The sequence below is a fragment of the Rasamsonia emersonii genome (genome assembly GCF_000968595.1).
Source record: "Rasamsonia emersonii CBS 393.64 chromosome Unknown ctg1118621760097, whole genome shotgun sequence".
Taxonomy (NCBI): domain Eukaryota; kingdom Fungi; phylum Ascomycota; class Eurotiomycetes; order Eurotiales; family Trichocomaceae; genus Rasamsonia; species Rasamsonia emersonii.
In genome coordinates, this window is record NW_013563190.1 from 37,701 (window position 1) to 52,651 (window position 14,951).

Genomic DNA, 14,951 nt, shown 5'->3' on the forward strand with positions numbered 1-14,951 from the left:
CATTCAGTACCTGATTCGTTTCATTTCATTTCTTTCATTTCATTAGATACAGTACACGACAACGCCAGAAACACCGACACACCGACACACCGACCAGAGACCGTCCTCAAGGGCTATGCTAACTAGTTTAGTTAGGCCGGGACATGCATGGATCATGACATGAAAAAGTAGGTAGTTTTCTTGGAAAAAAAAAAGAAAAAAAACAACATAGTAATATACTACATGTAGGGTAAAAATAAAATAAGTAGGTGAAAAAGGCGAGGCGAGCAGGTGCAGGGATAGACGAGGGCTGCTACAGTATCATCGCCTCTTTCCTCCTCCACCCATCAGCCCGCTCATCTGGCTCATCATGCTCTGCAGATCCATGCCTCCCAGCCCAGGCAGGCCTCCGCCTCCGCCTTGGCCGCTGCCCTGTAGCATCTGCATCATCTTCGCCATGTCGCCCATGCTGCCTAGCCCGCCGGGCAGGCCGGCGCCTCCCATCGACGCCATGCGCTTCTGCATCGCCGCCATCTGCTGCTCCTTGTTTCCGCCCTTGAGCATGCTCTGCGCCCGCTGCATCTGCTTCCGCTGCTCGCCCACCTTCTTCGCCATCCCGGCCATCATACGGTGCTGCGACAGAAGGTCCTCGACTTCCCGCACCGTCGTCCCGCTGCCGCAGGCCACGCGCACGATCCGGCTGGGCTGCTCCACGAAGATCTTTCCGTCGCTGTCCAGCTCCGCTGCCGTCATGCTGTCGAACACGTAGATCATCCGCCGGAGCTTCATCGAGCCGTCCTCGTCGTCCAGGCCTGCTGTAAGATTCGACAGTCCGGGAATCATGCCCGAGAGCTTGGACAGAGGCCCCATCTTCATAATGGACGTGATGTTCTCGCGGAAGTCCCTCAATGTGTAGATACCGGCGGTGATGTGCTTGTACGTCTCCTTGGCTGCGGCGGAATCCTTGGTGACGGCCTGGACGTGCTCGACCAGTCCAGCCATGTCGCCCATGCCCAGCAGCTTCTGGATGAATGCCTTGGGCTCAAACCGTTCCAGATCCATCAGGTGCTCACCGGTTCCCAAGAAGATGATCGGCGTGTGGGTTGCTGCCACAGCGGAGATGGCACCACCTCCAGCGGCGTGTCCATCGGTTTTCGTGATGATGATCGCTCCAAAGTCTGCAGCTTCCTTGAAGGCCGCCGATTGGGCTTCTGCCGCTTGGCCAATGGTGCTATCTAGGACCAGGATGGTCTGGTCTGGCTTGATCGCGGACTGGATCTGCTTCATCTCCTCGAACAGATCCGCCTCCTGCTTGTGTCGACCACTCGTGTCCACGATGATGATGTCGAATTTCTCCTTCTTGAACTGTGCCACGCCCTCCGCCGCCACCACGGCCGGATCCGTCTGTGTCAGGCTACCGTAGTACGGGATTTTCGCCTTGATCGCGTTCTGCTTCAGCTGGTCGAACGCACCGGCACGGAACGTGTCCGCACAGACCAGCGCCGTCCTGAAGCCGCGCATCTGGTGATGTCTTGCTAGCTTGGTACACGTCGTAGTTTTTCCGGCACCTTGTAAGCCGACGAACATGATGACATTCGACCTGCCCTTCTTGGGTCGGAACGGTTCCGCCTTAGGATCGACGAGCGCAACCAGCTGATCGAAGACAGCCTTTTGGATCAATCGTTTCTTATTGACGGCGGGAGGCAGAGACGAGAAGTTGACGCTAGCTTTGATGGACTTGCGGAGGGACTGTACGAGTCGGACATTGACGTCTGCGGACAACAGAGCGGCGCAGATTTCTTTGAGCATATCGTCGAAGGCCTGGAGGTCAGGTCGTGTCAGCTGCAATTCTGTATTTCTTGACAGAAAAAGATGCCGACCTTTTCATCTAGATTATTTGACCTGGTCAGATCACTGACGGCGGCGTTGATGCGCCGCCCCAGATCTTGGAGAACCATGGTGGTAGAGTGCCCAAAAAGAAGCCTCCACTAAAGGAAGAGTAAATTTAAACCCCTTCACGACAGCTCCCAGAGTGAGGGGACGACAGCCAAGTCGCTGAGGGAGGGAACGGAGATGGGATTGCGGAGTGGCCACCGTTTGGAGAATGGCCAGTTCGAGTGTGATGTGGCTGGAGCGTTGGTTAGCGCGAATAGACGGAGCTGGTGGCGCAGAACCACGAGCTATGCAGACCTTCAAAATAGGTACTTCGAATGATAATTTGGCCGATAAGTCCGTATCTACATTCGAATCTCGACCATTCAAGTCTACATTTTTATTTTTAGTCTTCCTCAATTTCTCTTCATGCCTGTTAAGCTCTTTAAAAGGATTATGTACCGCGCTTTTTAGACCAGGTAACAACGATTAATCGCAGATTTTTTTGCAGTTGCATTTGTTTAATAAGAGAAACAATAAAAGATCTATTCCCAAAATTCTCATTAAAGCCAACGCATGCTACATTACCTTCCTGTCCAATTGGTCTATTACTGGCGAAGTTCGATTGAAACGTTCTGAGTGCAGAGCTGCGGATTGCGGAGATTCAGCCAATCGGAGTGCGCCTTGTCCTCCCGCTTTGATTTTGATGGCAGAAAAAGTTAAGCTCTTATCTGCCGCCGCAAGAAAAATATCACCAGACAAACCAAACCACGCAAGAACCGGCTTGAAAAAGGACAGAAAGAAAAATGGCGCCGCCGCCGTTATCCTCCAAAAAACGCAAGGTTCTGGATGGCATGAATGGAAAGATTACGCGACCGAAGAAGAAGATCAAGAAACAGCTCGAGTATCACAGCAGCTCCGACGAGGAGGAGACCACCGCAGATAATAAAGCCGATTTCGCTCCAGTCAATTTGCTGGACTCGGACGCAGAGGACGGGAATTCTGCAGGGGGGAAGAAAGAGAGCGACAAGTCAGCCACAGTTGGCAAAGATTCAGCGATATCGAAGAAGCCTTCCAAGCAAAAGCAGCAGCAACAACAGGAAGAAGAGAAAGACGACAGTGATGATGATAGTGATACGAACGCCTCGAGAGACGACTCTGAAAGCGACGACGATGGCGATGATGAGTCCGGCTCGGATGCTTCCCCTGAAGACGACAGCTCCGGTGACGAGTCTTCCAACGATGGAAAGACCAACGACGACAAGAATAATACCAACCAGAGGCGTGTTCCCAAACGCAATGATCCCGCCGCCTTCTCGACTTCCATTTCGAAGATTCTGAATACCAAACTACCCACGTCTGCACGCGCAGATCCCGTCCTGTCTCGCAGCAAGGCCGCTGCACAAACGACGTCAGAACTCGCCAATGAGAAACTGGAGAAACAGGCCCGCGCCAAGTTGCGCGCCGAGAAGAAGGAGGAGCTCGAACGGGGTCGGATCCGCGACGTGCTGGGCATCGAGAGTGGGCGGGCCGGTGAGACGGCCGAGGAGGAGAAGCGATTGCGAAAGATCGCCCAGCGCGGTGTGATAAAGCTGTTCAACGCCGTCCGGGCAGCACAGGTCCGTGCAGAGGAGGCTGCTAAGGAGGAACAGCGGAAGGGCACGATCGGGATGGATGAGAGGAAGAAGACCGTTAACGAGGTCAGCAAGCAAGGGTTCCTGGAGCTCATCAATAGCAAGAAAGGGAAGCCAGTGACCATTGAAGAGGCTTGAAGGGGGGTTACTGTCATCTTGTTCTTCTGCGTGTTCTGCATTGTTGGCGTTTGGTGAAAAAGGGTCTTTTTTTTTTCATACTCTTCTTTGTAATGTTATTCTGTCATGGCATGAAATCAAGCACGACTGTCTATAAGTCAGGTCCTTTTTCCATAAATATCTCTGGTCTGAATAAACATCTTTCTCGTGATATTACATTATCTACAATACAGTGGCCCATGAAAGGCGTCTGCCATATGCAATGGGAGAAGAGAGACATTTCCAGAATCCAATGATAGAATACACAAGCGCTTTCTTTTTTTTTACTTCTTCCTTTCCACAAAATCGCTGGCCTGCATATTTCTCGTCATCGCAGGCAGCCGGACCACCAACCCGTCCAAGTCTTTGGTCATCTTCACCTGGCATCCTAGCCGCGAAGTTTCTGTCAAGCCAAAGGCAAGGTCGAGCATGTCGTTCTCGTCGTCGTCTGGCTCCGGCATCCGGTCATAGTACTCGGGGTCTTCGACAATGACATGGCAGGTGGAGCAGGCGCAAGAGCCTCCGCAGGCACCTTGAACGCATTAAGTCAATACGACTGACCTAATTTGATTGCTGGGATATTCTTCTCACCTTCCATCTCTAGATCGTTGGCCTGCGCAATGTCCAGCAGGTTGTCGCCCTCAGACACCTGGAAATCGTGTTTCTGGCCCTCCTTGTCGATAAAGGACACATTGATCCTTGCCTCCTGTCAGTATGCTCCCTGAACAAACCGCTGGTCTCAGGTACTCACTCCTCTCCGGGCTTCGGCGGCGTAATATGGCCGTGTGCAACGCCGGCGGTGGCGGAGAACCGCCGTCGTGACCGCGCAAAGCTCTGGACTTGCTCTGGACGCAGCAATCCCCTCCTGGCGGTGACGGAATATAACCGGGAGGACGCAACGACAGCTTCTCCCTGCTGCGAGACGTGGCTGAAATTTCGCCTCGAGTTGCGCAGGGTCAATCGTTCAGCAGCCACCGCTCTCGAACCCGCCTGTCGGAGCTGGTGGCCGGCCTCCCTCCAGAACAGCATTGTGGCGGACATGCACCGGAAATCTCTGGCGAAGAGAAAACCAGGTGGAATTGCTGCCTGTGAAAGAGAGGGGGGCAGAACGGGACGGCAAGAAAAAAAAAGGACAGTCTGGATCGTCGAGGATCGCAGGCACAAGGGCCTCTGGCGCGGCTTTACTTGCGGGCAACGAGAAAAAAGCGGCGCGGGCGGAAGCGTCATCTCTTTTCAGCGTTAGGCTCGGGCGGCGTTGCTTGCCCATCGCATCGGCCTCAGCTGCACCTCCGAGCTCTTTTTTCACTCCGATCAACACTCCTCCTCCACGACTCGCTCCAGACTGGACGGCCACGGAGCTCACCCAGAGCGCAACGCGCATCATGGCGTCGTCCCAGTCCCGTGAAGGGCCCAACCCTCTGCGCCCATACTACATTCCCCCCTCCATCGGACTGCCGCCCAGCGAGAGCGCCAACGCCGCCTCTGCTGCACACGCTGCCTCAGCCGCGTCGACGCGGACGACCATTGGCGGCTCTGCTCGAGAGCTTTTGTCGGATTTGGACTATACCGATTATCTGGAATCGTCGCCGTCGGTGTCGGAATGGTTTCAGGACCTGCTGAACCGCGCAGCATGGAAATACTCGAGCGTGTTGATGGCCCAGCCGTTCGATGTCGCAAAGACGATCCTCCAGGTCTATGTCGTGCCGGATGATCAGGATGGGCAGACGGCGCTCGATGACCGGCGAAAGCAGAGCCAGTCGTATCGAGACAGCTATATGGAGCAGGTGTGTCGAGCTTTGCGGTAGCATATTGGTCAACGTACTTATCAACTCGTCTAGGACTCGCAGTCATCAGACGATGAAAGCAACTACTTCAGCTCTCCTGCCCCAGCCACTTCGTCACCTTCGACTCCCAAGTCTCGCAAATCGCGACATCACATCACGGACCGGAGTGGCTACCTCCCGCAGCCTGCCGCGTCTCCGAAACACCGTCTGCGGATAAAAAATCCGTCGTCTCTCATGGAAGTCCTTTCGCAACTGTGGTCGACCAGCGGACCAACGTCGATATGGAAGGCCACCAATGCCACCTTCATCTACTCTCTTCTTTACCCCACTCTGAACACTTTTATCCGGAGCCTTCTGTCGGCCATCTTGGGCTTGCCCGAGGATGGAACTGCGTCGTCAATGACGGAGGATATCCTCACGGTGGCCTCGCCCAGCACTACTTTAATCCTGTCTTTTATCTCCTCTGCGCTGTCTTCTATTATCCTCTCTCCTATCGACACTGCTCGAACGTTCCTCATTGTCACACCGCTGACCCATGGGCCCCGTTCTCTATTGCGAGCTCTGCGCCTCCTTCCGTCTCCGAACTACTTGATCCCCCCTCACCTCGTTCCGATCACCATTCTCCACTCCAGTCTACCTACCCTGCTGAGCCTGAGTACTCCGCTTTTCCTCAAGTCTTACTTCTCGATCGACCCGGTCCTTAACCCCTCCACGTGGAGCATATTCACGTTCATCGCGTCGGGATTGGAACTGGGCATTCGCTTCCCTCTTGAGACCGTCCTGCGTCGGGCTCAGATTGCGACGTTCACCTCTCCAGCTCTCCGCCAGAAGAGTCTGGTAGCGAAGAGCACAAGGGGTTCGTCCAGAACTCCTACGTCTGCGGAAAGCCAGACAGAGACGCCAGAGATCGAGACCATCGTGCCCACTCCGCAAACCTACCGTGGTGTCCTGGGAACGATGTGGGGCATCGTGTACGAAGAAGGAGTGGCTCCTGGACCATCGGAAACAGACGTACTTGGGAAGGACGCACCACGCGGACTGCAGCGCCGAAGACGACCAGGGCAAGGAATCCAGGGTCTCTATCGCGGCTGGAGGGTAGGCATGTGGGGTCTGGCAGGCATCTGGGGAGCAGGCTTCCTCGGGGCCGCCATGGGAGGCGGCGAGGAGGATATCGTGACGTCCACGTCGGCGTCAGGAATACATGGAGCAGGGCGAGGGAAAGCGCGGCCGTTTTAGAAATCCAAGGCCGTAGCCTCAACCTCCTGCCCTAATTTTAAGAATTCATAATGCCGTCCATGACTATGTTGTTAGACTTCTCCTCTCTCTCTCGTTCTATGTCTCTATTCGACGTGGACGACTTGTCATCTAAACTGACAGACAAGTTGATACCAACAATATCTATCTATCTATCTTTGGCGAAAAAGGGGGGACACCACAAGGAAAACTAGGCGTTTGGCAACTCTTTTTATTGACTGTCTGTCTATATATATTATATGTATACCATTAGTATTTTTTTCCCCTCGTATCTCATAATCTATCTACTCTGTATTTTTCAGCCTTGATGATGAGAATAGCGTCTAGTTCTGTCCGTCTATACGGTGTATGTCCCGAAGAAGCCATGAAATCGCAACTAGATCGTTTCTGATTGATTGATTGATTGATTCCACGGTACTGTACTGTAGTGTATTACGCTGTGTCTTTTTGGTAATTAATAGAGATTTTGTGTGAATGTGATGTGTTATATATGTTTTCTTTCTCTCTCTCTCTGTCCTTTTTTTTCTACGTCTGCAGACGTCTACATACAGCAAGACTGGGTATCTGATCTTATCTAAATACTTTTAGCTCAACACCTCTAGGCTACCTGTCTACAGTACGGCCATTATCAACAACACAATTCATCAACGCCTCGCAGGAAGTAAGGAACCCCCACGTATGAGCACAATTCCACTCCCAGGCCTCGGTCGCAAAACCCGGCGAACTCGTCGCCGCTCCGTCCCGCAGCAGGATGCAGTCGTACCCTTTGCTGAACGCATCCATGAGAGTGCCGCCCACGCACTGGTCCGTATTGACGCCAGCGAAGAACAGCGTCGTGATGCCCCCCTTCTGCAGGAATTTCTCTAGATCGGTTCCCTGGCCCCAAAGCGCTGACATGCGGTTCTTGTGGATCCAGACGTCTGGCGGTGCTTGAGAAGAGCCCCTGCGGTACTCCTCTTCAAGAGGCGGATATAGCGCCGCGTTCCAGGAATCGCGCATCAGAATGCGTCCGCCCTCGACGATCTTCCCGTCTCCGAGGTCGATGGGGCCCAGGTCGACTCCAAGACCCTTGTAAACGTTTCGATTTTTCCTTTTTCTCGGCGTCTTCAGCGGGACTGCCACCTCTTCTTGACCTTGACCTTGGTCTTCTCCATTTTTGTCGATCGCATCGTCGTCGACACTTTCGTAAACGCCAAACGCCTTCATCACTGCCGGCGGCATCGTCTCCACCTCGGCGTCCGTCAACCCCCAATTCACCCATACCACCCGTATCCCGTGTTTCCGGGCCGCTGGGATACCCGTAGACAGCAGTTTGTTGGCCGCCTGGATACCCGGACTAGGCTGCTGCTGGCCGCCGCCACGCAGGGCCGGCGAGAGGAAGAAATTCTGCATGTCGATGATGACCAGGGCGGATTTGGCGGGGTCGAAGCGGATTGGGTTGGTGGCGGTTTCGAGGGTCAGGAACTTTTTCTTTGGTGTTGTTGGGCCATCGTCGCCGTTTCTGCTGCTCTGTCGAGAAAGATCGATCAGGCCGGTGTCAGGATCGTAGGTCCAGTGGTTCGTCGGCTGTTTGCCGATGGGGGATGGTTCGGAGGTTGGTGCCATTGTTCTGCGTGGAGTACTATGTCTCTTTCTGAAGAAAACAAACCGCACCCGTTCCTCGTGGTCTTTCTGGTAGACTCGTGACAGTAAAATTATTTATTTTTGTCGCGGGATTCTGTGAGTTATATACATCACCTAAAAGAAAGTTGAGATAAGAGATAGACTGCTATCTGGCTTATCGACGCACCTGCCAAAACAGGCAGCCGTGAGGGGAAAGCTCCGATGCTGCTCCGCTGGAGCTCGGAAGCAAGAACCAAATTGGGAGAGCAGCCATTATTAGCCTCCATCCATGTCCGGCACAGACAGTCGAACTCCTTGGAAATTTGATGCAGGGTTTCTTCTTGTCCATTGAGACCTCTTTTCTCGTGGTCAATGGTGAGCGCTGGTGTATATTTCTGTCAATGTTGGGGTCGTCTTAGCTGCATACACGACTTTGCACTACTGCCAGGAAAGAATTTCTCAAACTGTGTGGTTATAATCACGAGGTGCTGTGGGCTAATCAGAAGGTAGACGTCATATCTATACACATCGATAGATTCTGCTTGCTAGGGGCCCCAGGTTCTGCTGACAGGACAATGTTCTTGTGATATTTATCCTGCAGGCAAAGGTAGATCATTCCGCGCCAGACTTCAGCATCAGGCATGTCATGTGAGAGAGCTGCAGAAGAACTGTTTGCTTTGTTTTGTATGGTACTATTTTCTATCAGCACTTCAAGAATCTCGTAACCGTGGGACGATAAAACTAAAGCTGTATAGAACTGCCTACTGAGAATTCATGAGTATGCGCGGAGAGATTCGAGGTTGAATAGGCAGTGATACGCTGTGATATTTGTGTTTTTCTTTCTGTCTATTTTTATCTTCTCTTTATAGAGATAGGTTCAATCCATTGCCGCGAAGACATCCATGGATACTTGCGGATATGCGATATCTTATCAATCTGCTATCTATCGATAAGGGCGATCACATGCGTGTTCTTCTCAACGTACTCCGTCCAGAGCAAGAGTATCACCACAGTAAAGCATTCTGGGCACAAGTACGTAGAAAAACCATTCTTTCCATAATATACAATCCAGTCCAGCAATGGATAATTCAGTGTGCAGGGAATACATATGTCGATAATCGCCGACTGGCCGATCGGGCCATTCATGATTTTTGGATTTAGTCGACAGTTGCAAGAACTACCTCGGCAGGTTCCCCACATCTGAACCTCCGCGGCTAAGCTGCTCTTCTTTGTAATTGTCATCCTTCAACGCGCCAGTTTCAACTTCTGCTGACTTGAGGATAAATATACGATGATGTTATAAGATCACTCTTTTATCTTCTCATTCATTCATCTTTTTTGTCTGATAGAGCAATTCTCCTTGTGCGACGTCGTCTTGTTAACTGCGCTCACTACGAAGTACAGTACATAACCGACTGCGGTCCTTGAGTACTGTACTGTACATAGACGGACGACATACAAAATGCCGTTCAACACAGCTCTCACCAGGAAGCTGGGGATCAGAAGTAAGAATGTCTTTGCGTTCTTCTGGAATTATTCTGGTTAATGGGCGTTTCTCCAGTCCCTGTTGTACAGGGTGGCATGCAATGGGTGGGATATGCAGAGCTCGCTGCGGCGGTCAGCAATGCTGGTGGTCTTGGAATTGTACGTCTCTTCTCAGCGATTCTTGAAATATTCTATATAAATCAGCGTATTTGGTCTCGATGATTTGCATTTCTGGCTGACTTGCATGCAGCTCACAGCTCTCACGCAACCCACCCCCGAAGATCTCCGGAAAGAGATTCGCAAGTGTCGCTCGATGACCAACAAGCCTTTTGGAGTTAATCTGACCCTCCTTCCCGCCCTTGTACCGCCCGACTACGGAGCATACGCGCAGGTCATTATCGACGAAGGGGTCCGCATCGTCGAAACGGCCGGGAATAACCCGGGCCCCGTGATCGAGAAGCTCAAAAAGGCCAACACGATCATTCTACACAAGTGTACTACGATCCGGCACGCCAAGGCGGCGGCCAGGCTGGGGGTCGATTTCCTGTCAATCGATGGCTTTGAATGCGCCGGTCACGTGGGAGAGCACGACATTACCAACTTCATCCTGCTCAGCCGTGCCAGACAAGAACTCAAGGTCCCCTTCATCGCGTCTGGTGGATTCGCCGATGGCCAGGGATTGGCGGCAGCGCTGGCCCTGGGCGCGGAGGGTATCAACATGGGGACCCGTTTCATGTGCACCGTCGAAGCGCCTATTCACCAGAACGTGAAGGAAGCCATCGTCAAGGCGCAGGAAACCGACACCGCGCTGGTACTGCGCCGGTGGAAGAACACGACCCGACTGTATGGCAACAAAGTTGCCCTGGACGCACTGAAGATCGAGAAGGAAAGTCAGACGGGCGACTTCAAGGAGGTTGCGCCGTATGTCAGTGGCCAGCGAGGTCGGCAGGTGTTTCTGAATGGAGACATTAACTATGGAGTACGTTTCCAGCAACGATTAATCCCTCCGATGAATATGGACGTAGCTGACAGTTATCCAACGCAGGTCTGGACTGCCGGTCAAGTGATCGGCCTCATTCATGACATCCCGACGTGTGAAGAGTTGCTCTCTCGGATCGAGAAGGAAGCGGTCGAAGCCTTGGACAAGTCGAGATCTCTGTACACCGACACGCCGGTTCAGAGCAAGCTTTGAGTCAGGGCTTTGTCTAGATCTTCAATACCTCGTCATATCAATTAGAGTATACATCAGCGGAACTTCTTCATATCAGTAGATTTGGATTGAGTATCTTAGCATTGAATTCCTAACGATCAGGCTTCTAGGATAGTTTGGGCATAACCTGGGCCTTGGGTTGTGAAGGGAAGAGTGCAGCAAATTATAATAAACAAGCAAGAAGAGAACTGGGAACTTTATTATATCGTAATACAGTGAGAGACGAGACAACACCTCCCAGAGTAAAGCTTTAGAGGCAATCGACATAAATCTGTGTGCCTTGAACCGTCGCAGTGCCAAATCAGACAGATGACTAGCTTCTCTATGCATTTGGTGTGCTGTGGATGGCTACCTAAATTAGGTAAGAGATATTACTTTTTCGAAAGCAATTAAGTCAGCGTGGGCTGCAGACTTGCGTTGGCAGAGGCTGGTGATTCCTCGGCAGGGAAGGGCAACGCATCACGAGCACGGTCGTCGGATCTAACTAATAAGGACGTTTATTAATAATGCCCGAGATTACCAGTTGTCTAATGTGAGCCACCAAGCCATGGCTGTTGCACTGCAGCTGCACCCCGGCAGACTGCCCATGCCATTAATTTACGTCCATCAGCCAGCGACGCATCATTATTGTTCCCGTTAATTATTCTCCCACTCATATTTGATCGAGTCCTTCCATTCCAATTTCCAACGCTCACCCGCATTTTCTCACCTGCGTTCAGAAAGTGACTTGAGCAACAGTCAACTGCAACTCGACTGACTGACTGCTAGTCTGCTGCTGTGCTGGTCCAGACTGTAGATCGAACGATCCAGATCCTGCTGGAGTGCCGTGCCGATGTACCGCGTCAGCGCGTACCCGTGCAGTGTCATTCACTAGGGACTTCTAGTCATGCTACTACGGGGATCAAGCTTTTTCAGCGCACATCGACCATCCCTGTTTTGATTCCGAGGGGCACATTCCAGAACGAATGAGGATCGTCACAAAACATAGCATATAATATTATACGGCCTTCAAACCTGGAATTTACCAGGATTCCACAATGCAGCACGCCATGACGGGATCTGCACTGAGTATTCCGTCCGTTGTGCGGAGGAATGGGAGTTGACAGCGGCACAGCCTGTCATTACAGAGTGCAGAGTAAGCCCCTGAATTTGCAAACCGTGGCTGGCCTGCTGCTCGACTGACCAACAGTAGCTAATAAAGTTGCGTCTCTAGGCCGTGCTTAGCGCTGCAAGTGGGCGAGCGACCAATTCGCCATTTTCTCGCTTTCTGGGGAACCTCCGCGCGGCGCCAAACAATTTGTGGGGAGGCGCTCGGACGGACGGGCATCAAGTCCAACAATCCGTTATTGTCATGTGGTCGTTGCGCATGTGGAGAGAACCATGGATGGCATTCGACGGTATTGCCAGTATGGCAAGCACACAGCCGTGGCTGCACACAATGGCGATCCGCATGCTGGCTTTCGGCACAAAAATATCTCTGACTATAAAACTGGTGCCGAGGATGACGTCCCTGGTAATCCTAGGTATGCGCATGTCCAAATAATAATTGCGACGGAGTAATTATTATTATTGCTAAGTGGTGGTTAGGGATTGTGTCATTGACTGACTGCCCGAATTCAGCCTGTTTTCCCTGACTAGGCAGGCTTCCTCTATACCGGGCTTGCCCTCTTTTTGAAGCGGAAAAGGTTGACCTCTGCCCTAACTCACCTTGGCTGACTGCATTTCCGGTCTGAGCTGAGAGTCTGGACTATTATTAGGCGTTGACTCGGGCTTCGTCGCCAGTCACCACTCCTCTCTTCCTCCCACCCTCCATCTATCACTATTAGGAGAGTCACTATTAGTGACCCTACCCTACCTTGCTAGCGTCCACCGGTCTTGCGTGCAGCGTGCTCTTCACTACTACTACGTACCCTCACGCTCAGGACTTCCTTTCCTGGAATAGACTCGAAGTCAGGGTCCGACTGACTCTTGTTCTTGCTCAAAAACGGAGAAGGGTGCTTGCTGGTGGAATAGTCGGTTGAACCGCCCCTCCTTTACCCGACTTCTCTAGTCCGGGGCATATATATTATTGTCAGTAGGTCCCTCCTAGGTTAAGCTTGTTTTGTGGTATTCCTCTTATATCCTCTTGTGTTTTCGACGCTCGTTTTATTAACAAGCTACTGACGGGTTAGTCTTCATTTATTCGCTTTTTCATAGCCCTCGTGTTCTATATATTGTTTTTAGGGACTCAGTCATCTGGGTCCCGTCCGAGGGCCTGTTGATCTTGGAAACCGGCTTGTTCTGCTTACCTATACAGAACACCCGTCTCCCTTCACTCGTTCACGGAAAGGAATTTAGTTTTGTTTTAGCGAGTCTGTCCTATTATATTTGTGGCATCATGGGTTTCCTTTCAGCATTATTCCCCTGCCTGCGGTCTGGGAAAGCTACTGGAGATACAGCTGAGTCGCAACCACCAAAACCTGTCCCAGTGTCATCGCCAGATAACGCTGTAGACCGCACGGGAAAAGAGCCCGCAAAAACATCCTCTCCAGCAGACGTGGCACAGGAGACCTCAGGGGAACCTCAACAAACAAGCGAGCAAGAAACACCGACTGCTACTGAGACCTCTCAGCCACACGATGATCTTGCGTCGAAGGAAGAAGAAAAAGATGTTTCCACCGAACCAGAGCCTGCAGCAGCAGCAGCAGCAGCAGCAGCAGCAGGATCACAAGATGTCCCTGACGAGAAATCGCCGGAGAAAGTCGTTACTCCCGATGCGGATAATGAAGCCAGCCATGGAGCTGAGACTGGTGCCGCGACAGCAAAAGAGCCAGACAACAGCACTACGAAATCTTCGACCGCTGAAACACACCTGACCCAGGAGGCGCAGGAGCAGGAGCAGGAGCAGGTGACGAAGCTGCAATCCACGGACGAGGCCAATGTGCCAGATCTGGTTCCCGACCTGTCCCCGACGACATCCGACGATCATCATGATCAGCAGCAGCAGGAGGAGCAGCAACAGCAGGAACAAGAAGAACAACAAGAACAGCAGGAACAAAAACCACAAGAACAGCAACAACAAGAACAAAAGACCAGCCGAAGAAAATCCCTAGTCCGAATCTTCAGCAAACGCCAATCACAATCCGGACGACCAATTCTGCAAATCCCGCGGACCACATCCAAGAGGACGAAAGCAACACAAAACCCGTCGATATCGCCCATCACGCCTACCTCCCCCGCCAGCGGCAGCGGCAGCGCCGCGAACGAGAAGAGCGTCGAGTCGATGTATTTCCGGCTCGAAGGGCGGAAGTGGAATGAGAATTCGGATAATGAGTCTCTGTACTGCTATTAAGGTCGTTGATTTCGTTCATTTATTCCCCATATATTTGTGTGTATGTATGTACATACTTGGTCTTGATGAAATATATTATTCCTTTGTTGGATTGGATTGGATTGGATTGGCTTGGATGCAATGCTATTGGATAGGCAAGCTGCGCCTTTCTTTTTCCCTCATTTTCCCTTTTTACTTTTCGTTTTTCTTGTTTGGTCCTGTTCACTCAAGTGATAATGATAATAGGATTGATAATAATGGATATAATCACAAGACCACGCAGTATTCATACCTTTTTTCCCTTTATCCTCAAGAAGACAGAAAGGATGGGATAAAGGAAGCGGGAAAAAAAAACTTCCAGAGAGCAATGCAATGAAACTTGTTCGCAATGACCAGATTTGATGAAGTACCTCGATACGATACGATAGATTTTTTTTTCTGGATTGAAAACAAGCAGATACGTACTGCTAGCAGCACTGCAGCAGTACGTCAGTACGCGGACTAGGTACGGTACAGTACAAACAAGCGAGATTATTTCTCAAATGGAGGAAGTCAGTCTATCATTGAGAAAGACTCCTACTGTACGGAGTAGATCCGCCATATAGCGATACATCCACTCTGTGGAGTCATAGCCTACCGATCGTCGGTTCCAAAAAAGGAAAGAA

The 14,951-nt window shown here is 51.6% G+C and overlaps 7 protein-coding genes across 7 annotated transcripts; 4 read left to right on the forward strand and 3 right to left on the reverse strand.

Moving 5' to 3' along the window:
• Positions 1-300: 300 nt before the first annotated feature.
• T310_4152 (Signal recognition particle protein SRP54) lies at positions 301-1,937 on the reverse strand (the record flags this gene model as incomplete). Its single annotated transcript, XM_013472964.1, has 2 exons — positions 301-1,800; positions 1,860-1,937. The coding sequence occupies 2 exons, from the start codon at positions 1,935-1,937 to the stop codon at positions 301-303; spliced, it is 1,578 nt and encodes a 525-aa protein (XP_013328418.1).
• Positions 1,938-2,657: 720 nt separating this feature from the next.
• Positions 2,658-3,623, forward strand: T310_4153 (Uncharacterized protein; the record flags this gene model as incomplete). The annotated part of the gene is made up of 1 exon (XM_013472965.1): positions 2,658-3,623. One exon carries the CDS (start codon positions 2,658-2,660, stop codon positions 3,621-3,623), a length of 966 nt encoding a protein of 321 aa, XP_013328419.1.
• A 302-nt stretch (positions 3,624-3,925) lies between these two features.
• Positions 3,926-4,670, reverse strand: T310_4154 (2Fe-2S iron-sulfur cluster binding domain protein; the record flags this gene model as incomplete). Its single annotated transcript, XM_013472966.1, has 3 exons — positions 3,926-4,173; positions 4,233-4,339; positions 4,393-4,670. The coding sequence occupies 3 exons, from the start codon at positions 4,668-4,670 to the stop codon at positions 3,926-3,928; spliced, it is 633 nt and encodes a 210-aa protein (XP_013328420.1).
• A 353-nt stretch (positions 4,671-5,023) lies between these two features.
• On the forward strand, positions 5,024-6,661 carry T310_4155 (Mitochondrial fusion protein (Ugo1); the record flags this gene model as incomplete). The annotated part of the gene is made up of 2 exons (XM_013472967.1): positions 5,024-5,425; positions 5,480-6,661. 2 exons carry the CDS (start codon positions 5,024-5,026, stop codon positions 6,659-6,661), a joined length of 1,584 nt encoding a protein of 527 aa, XP_013328421.1.
• A 291-nt stretch (positions 6,662-6,952) lies between these two features.
• On the reverse strand, positions 6,953-8,555 carry T310_4156 (uncharacterized protein; the record flags this gene model as incomplete). The annotated part of the gene is made up of 4 exons (XM_013472968.1): positions 6,953-7,101; positions 7,229-7,253; positions 7,295-8,350; positions 8,469-8,555. The coding sequence occupies 4 exons, from the start codon at positions 8,553-8,555 to the stop codon at positions 6,953-6,955; spliced, it is 1,317 nt and encodes a 438-aa protein (XP_013328422.1).
• Positions 8,556-9,743: 1,188 nt separating this feature from the next.
• T310_4157 (Enoyl-[acyl-carrier-protein] reductase (NADH)) lies at positions 9,744-10,958 on the forward strand (the record flags this gene model as incomplete). Its single annotated transcript, XM_013472969.1, has 3 exons — positions 9,744-9,786; positions 9,843-9,925; positions 10,017-10,958. 3 exons carry the CDS (start codon positions 9,744-9,746, stop codon positions 10,956-10,958), a joined length of 1,068 nt encoding a protein of 355 aa, XP_013328423.1.
• Positions 10,959-13,353: 2,395 nt separating this feature from the next.
• Positions 13,354-14,307, forward strand: T310_4158 (uncharacterized protein; the record flags this gene model as incomplete). Its single annotated transcript, XM_013472970.1, has 1 exon — positions 13,354-14,307. One exon carries the CDS (start codon positions 13,354-13,356, stop codon positions 14,305-14,307), a length of 954 nt encoding a protein of 317 aa, XP_013328424.1.
• Between the last annotated feature and the right edge of the window lie 644 nt (positions 14,308-14,951).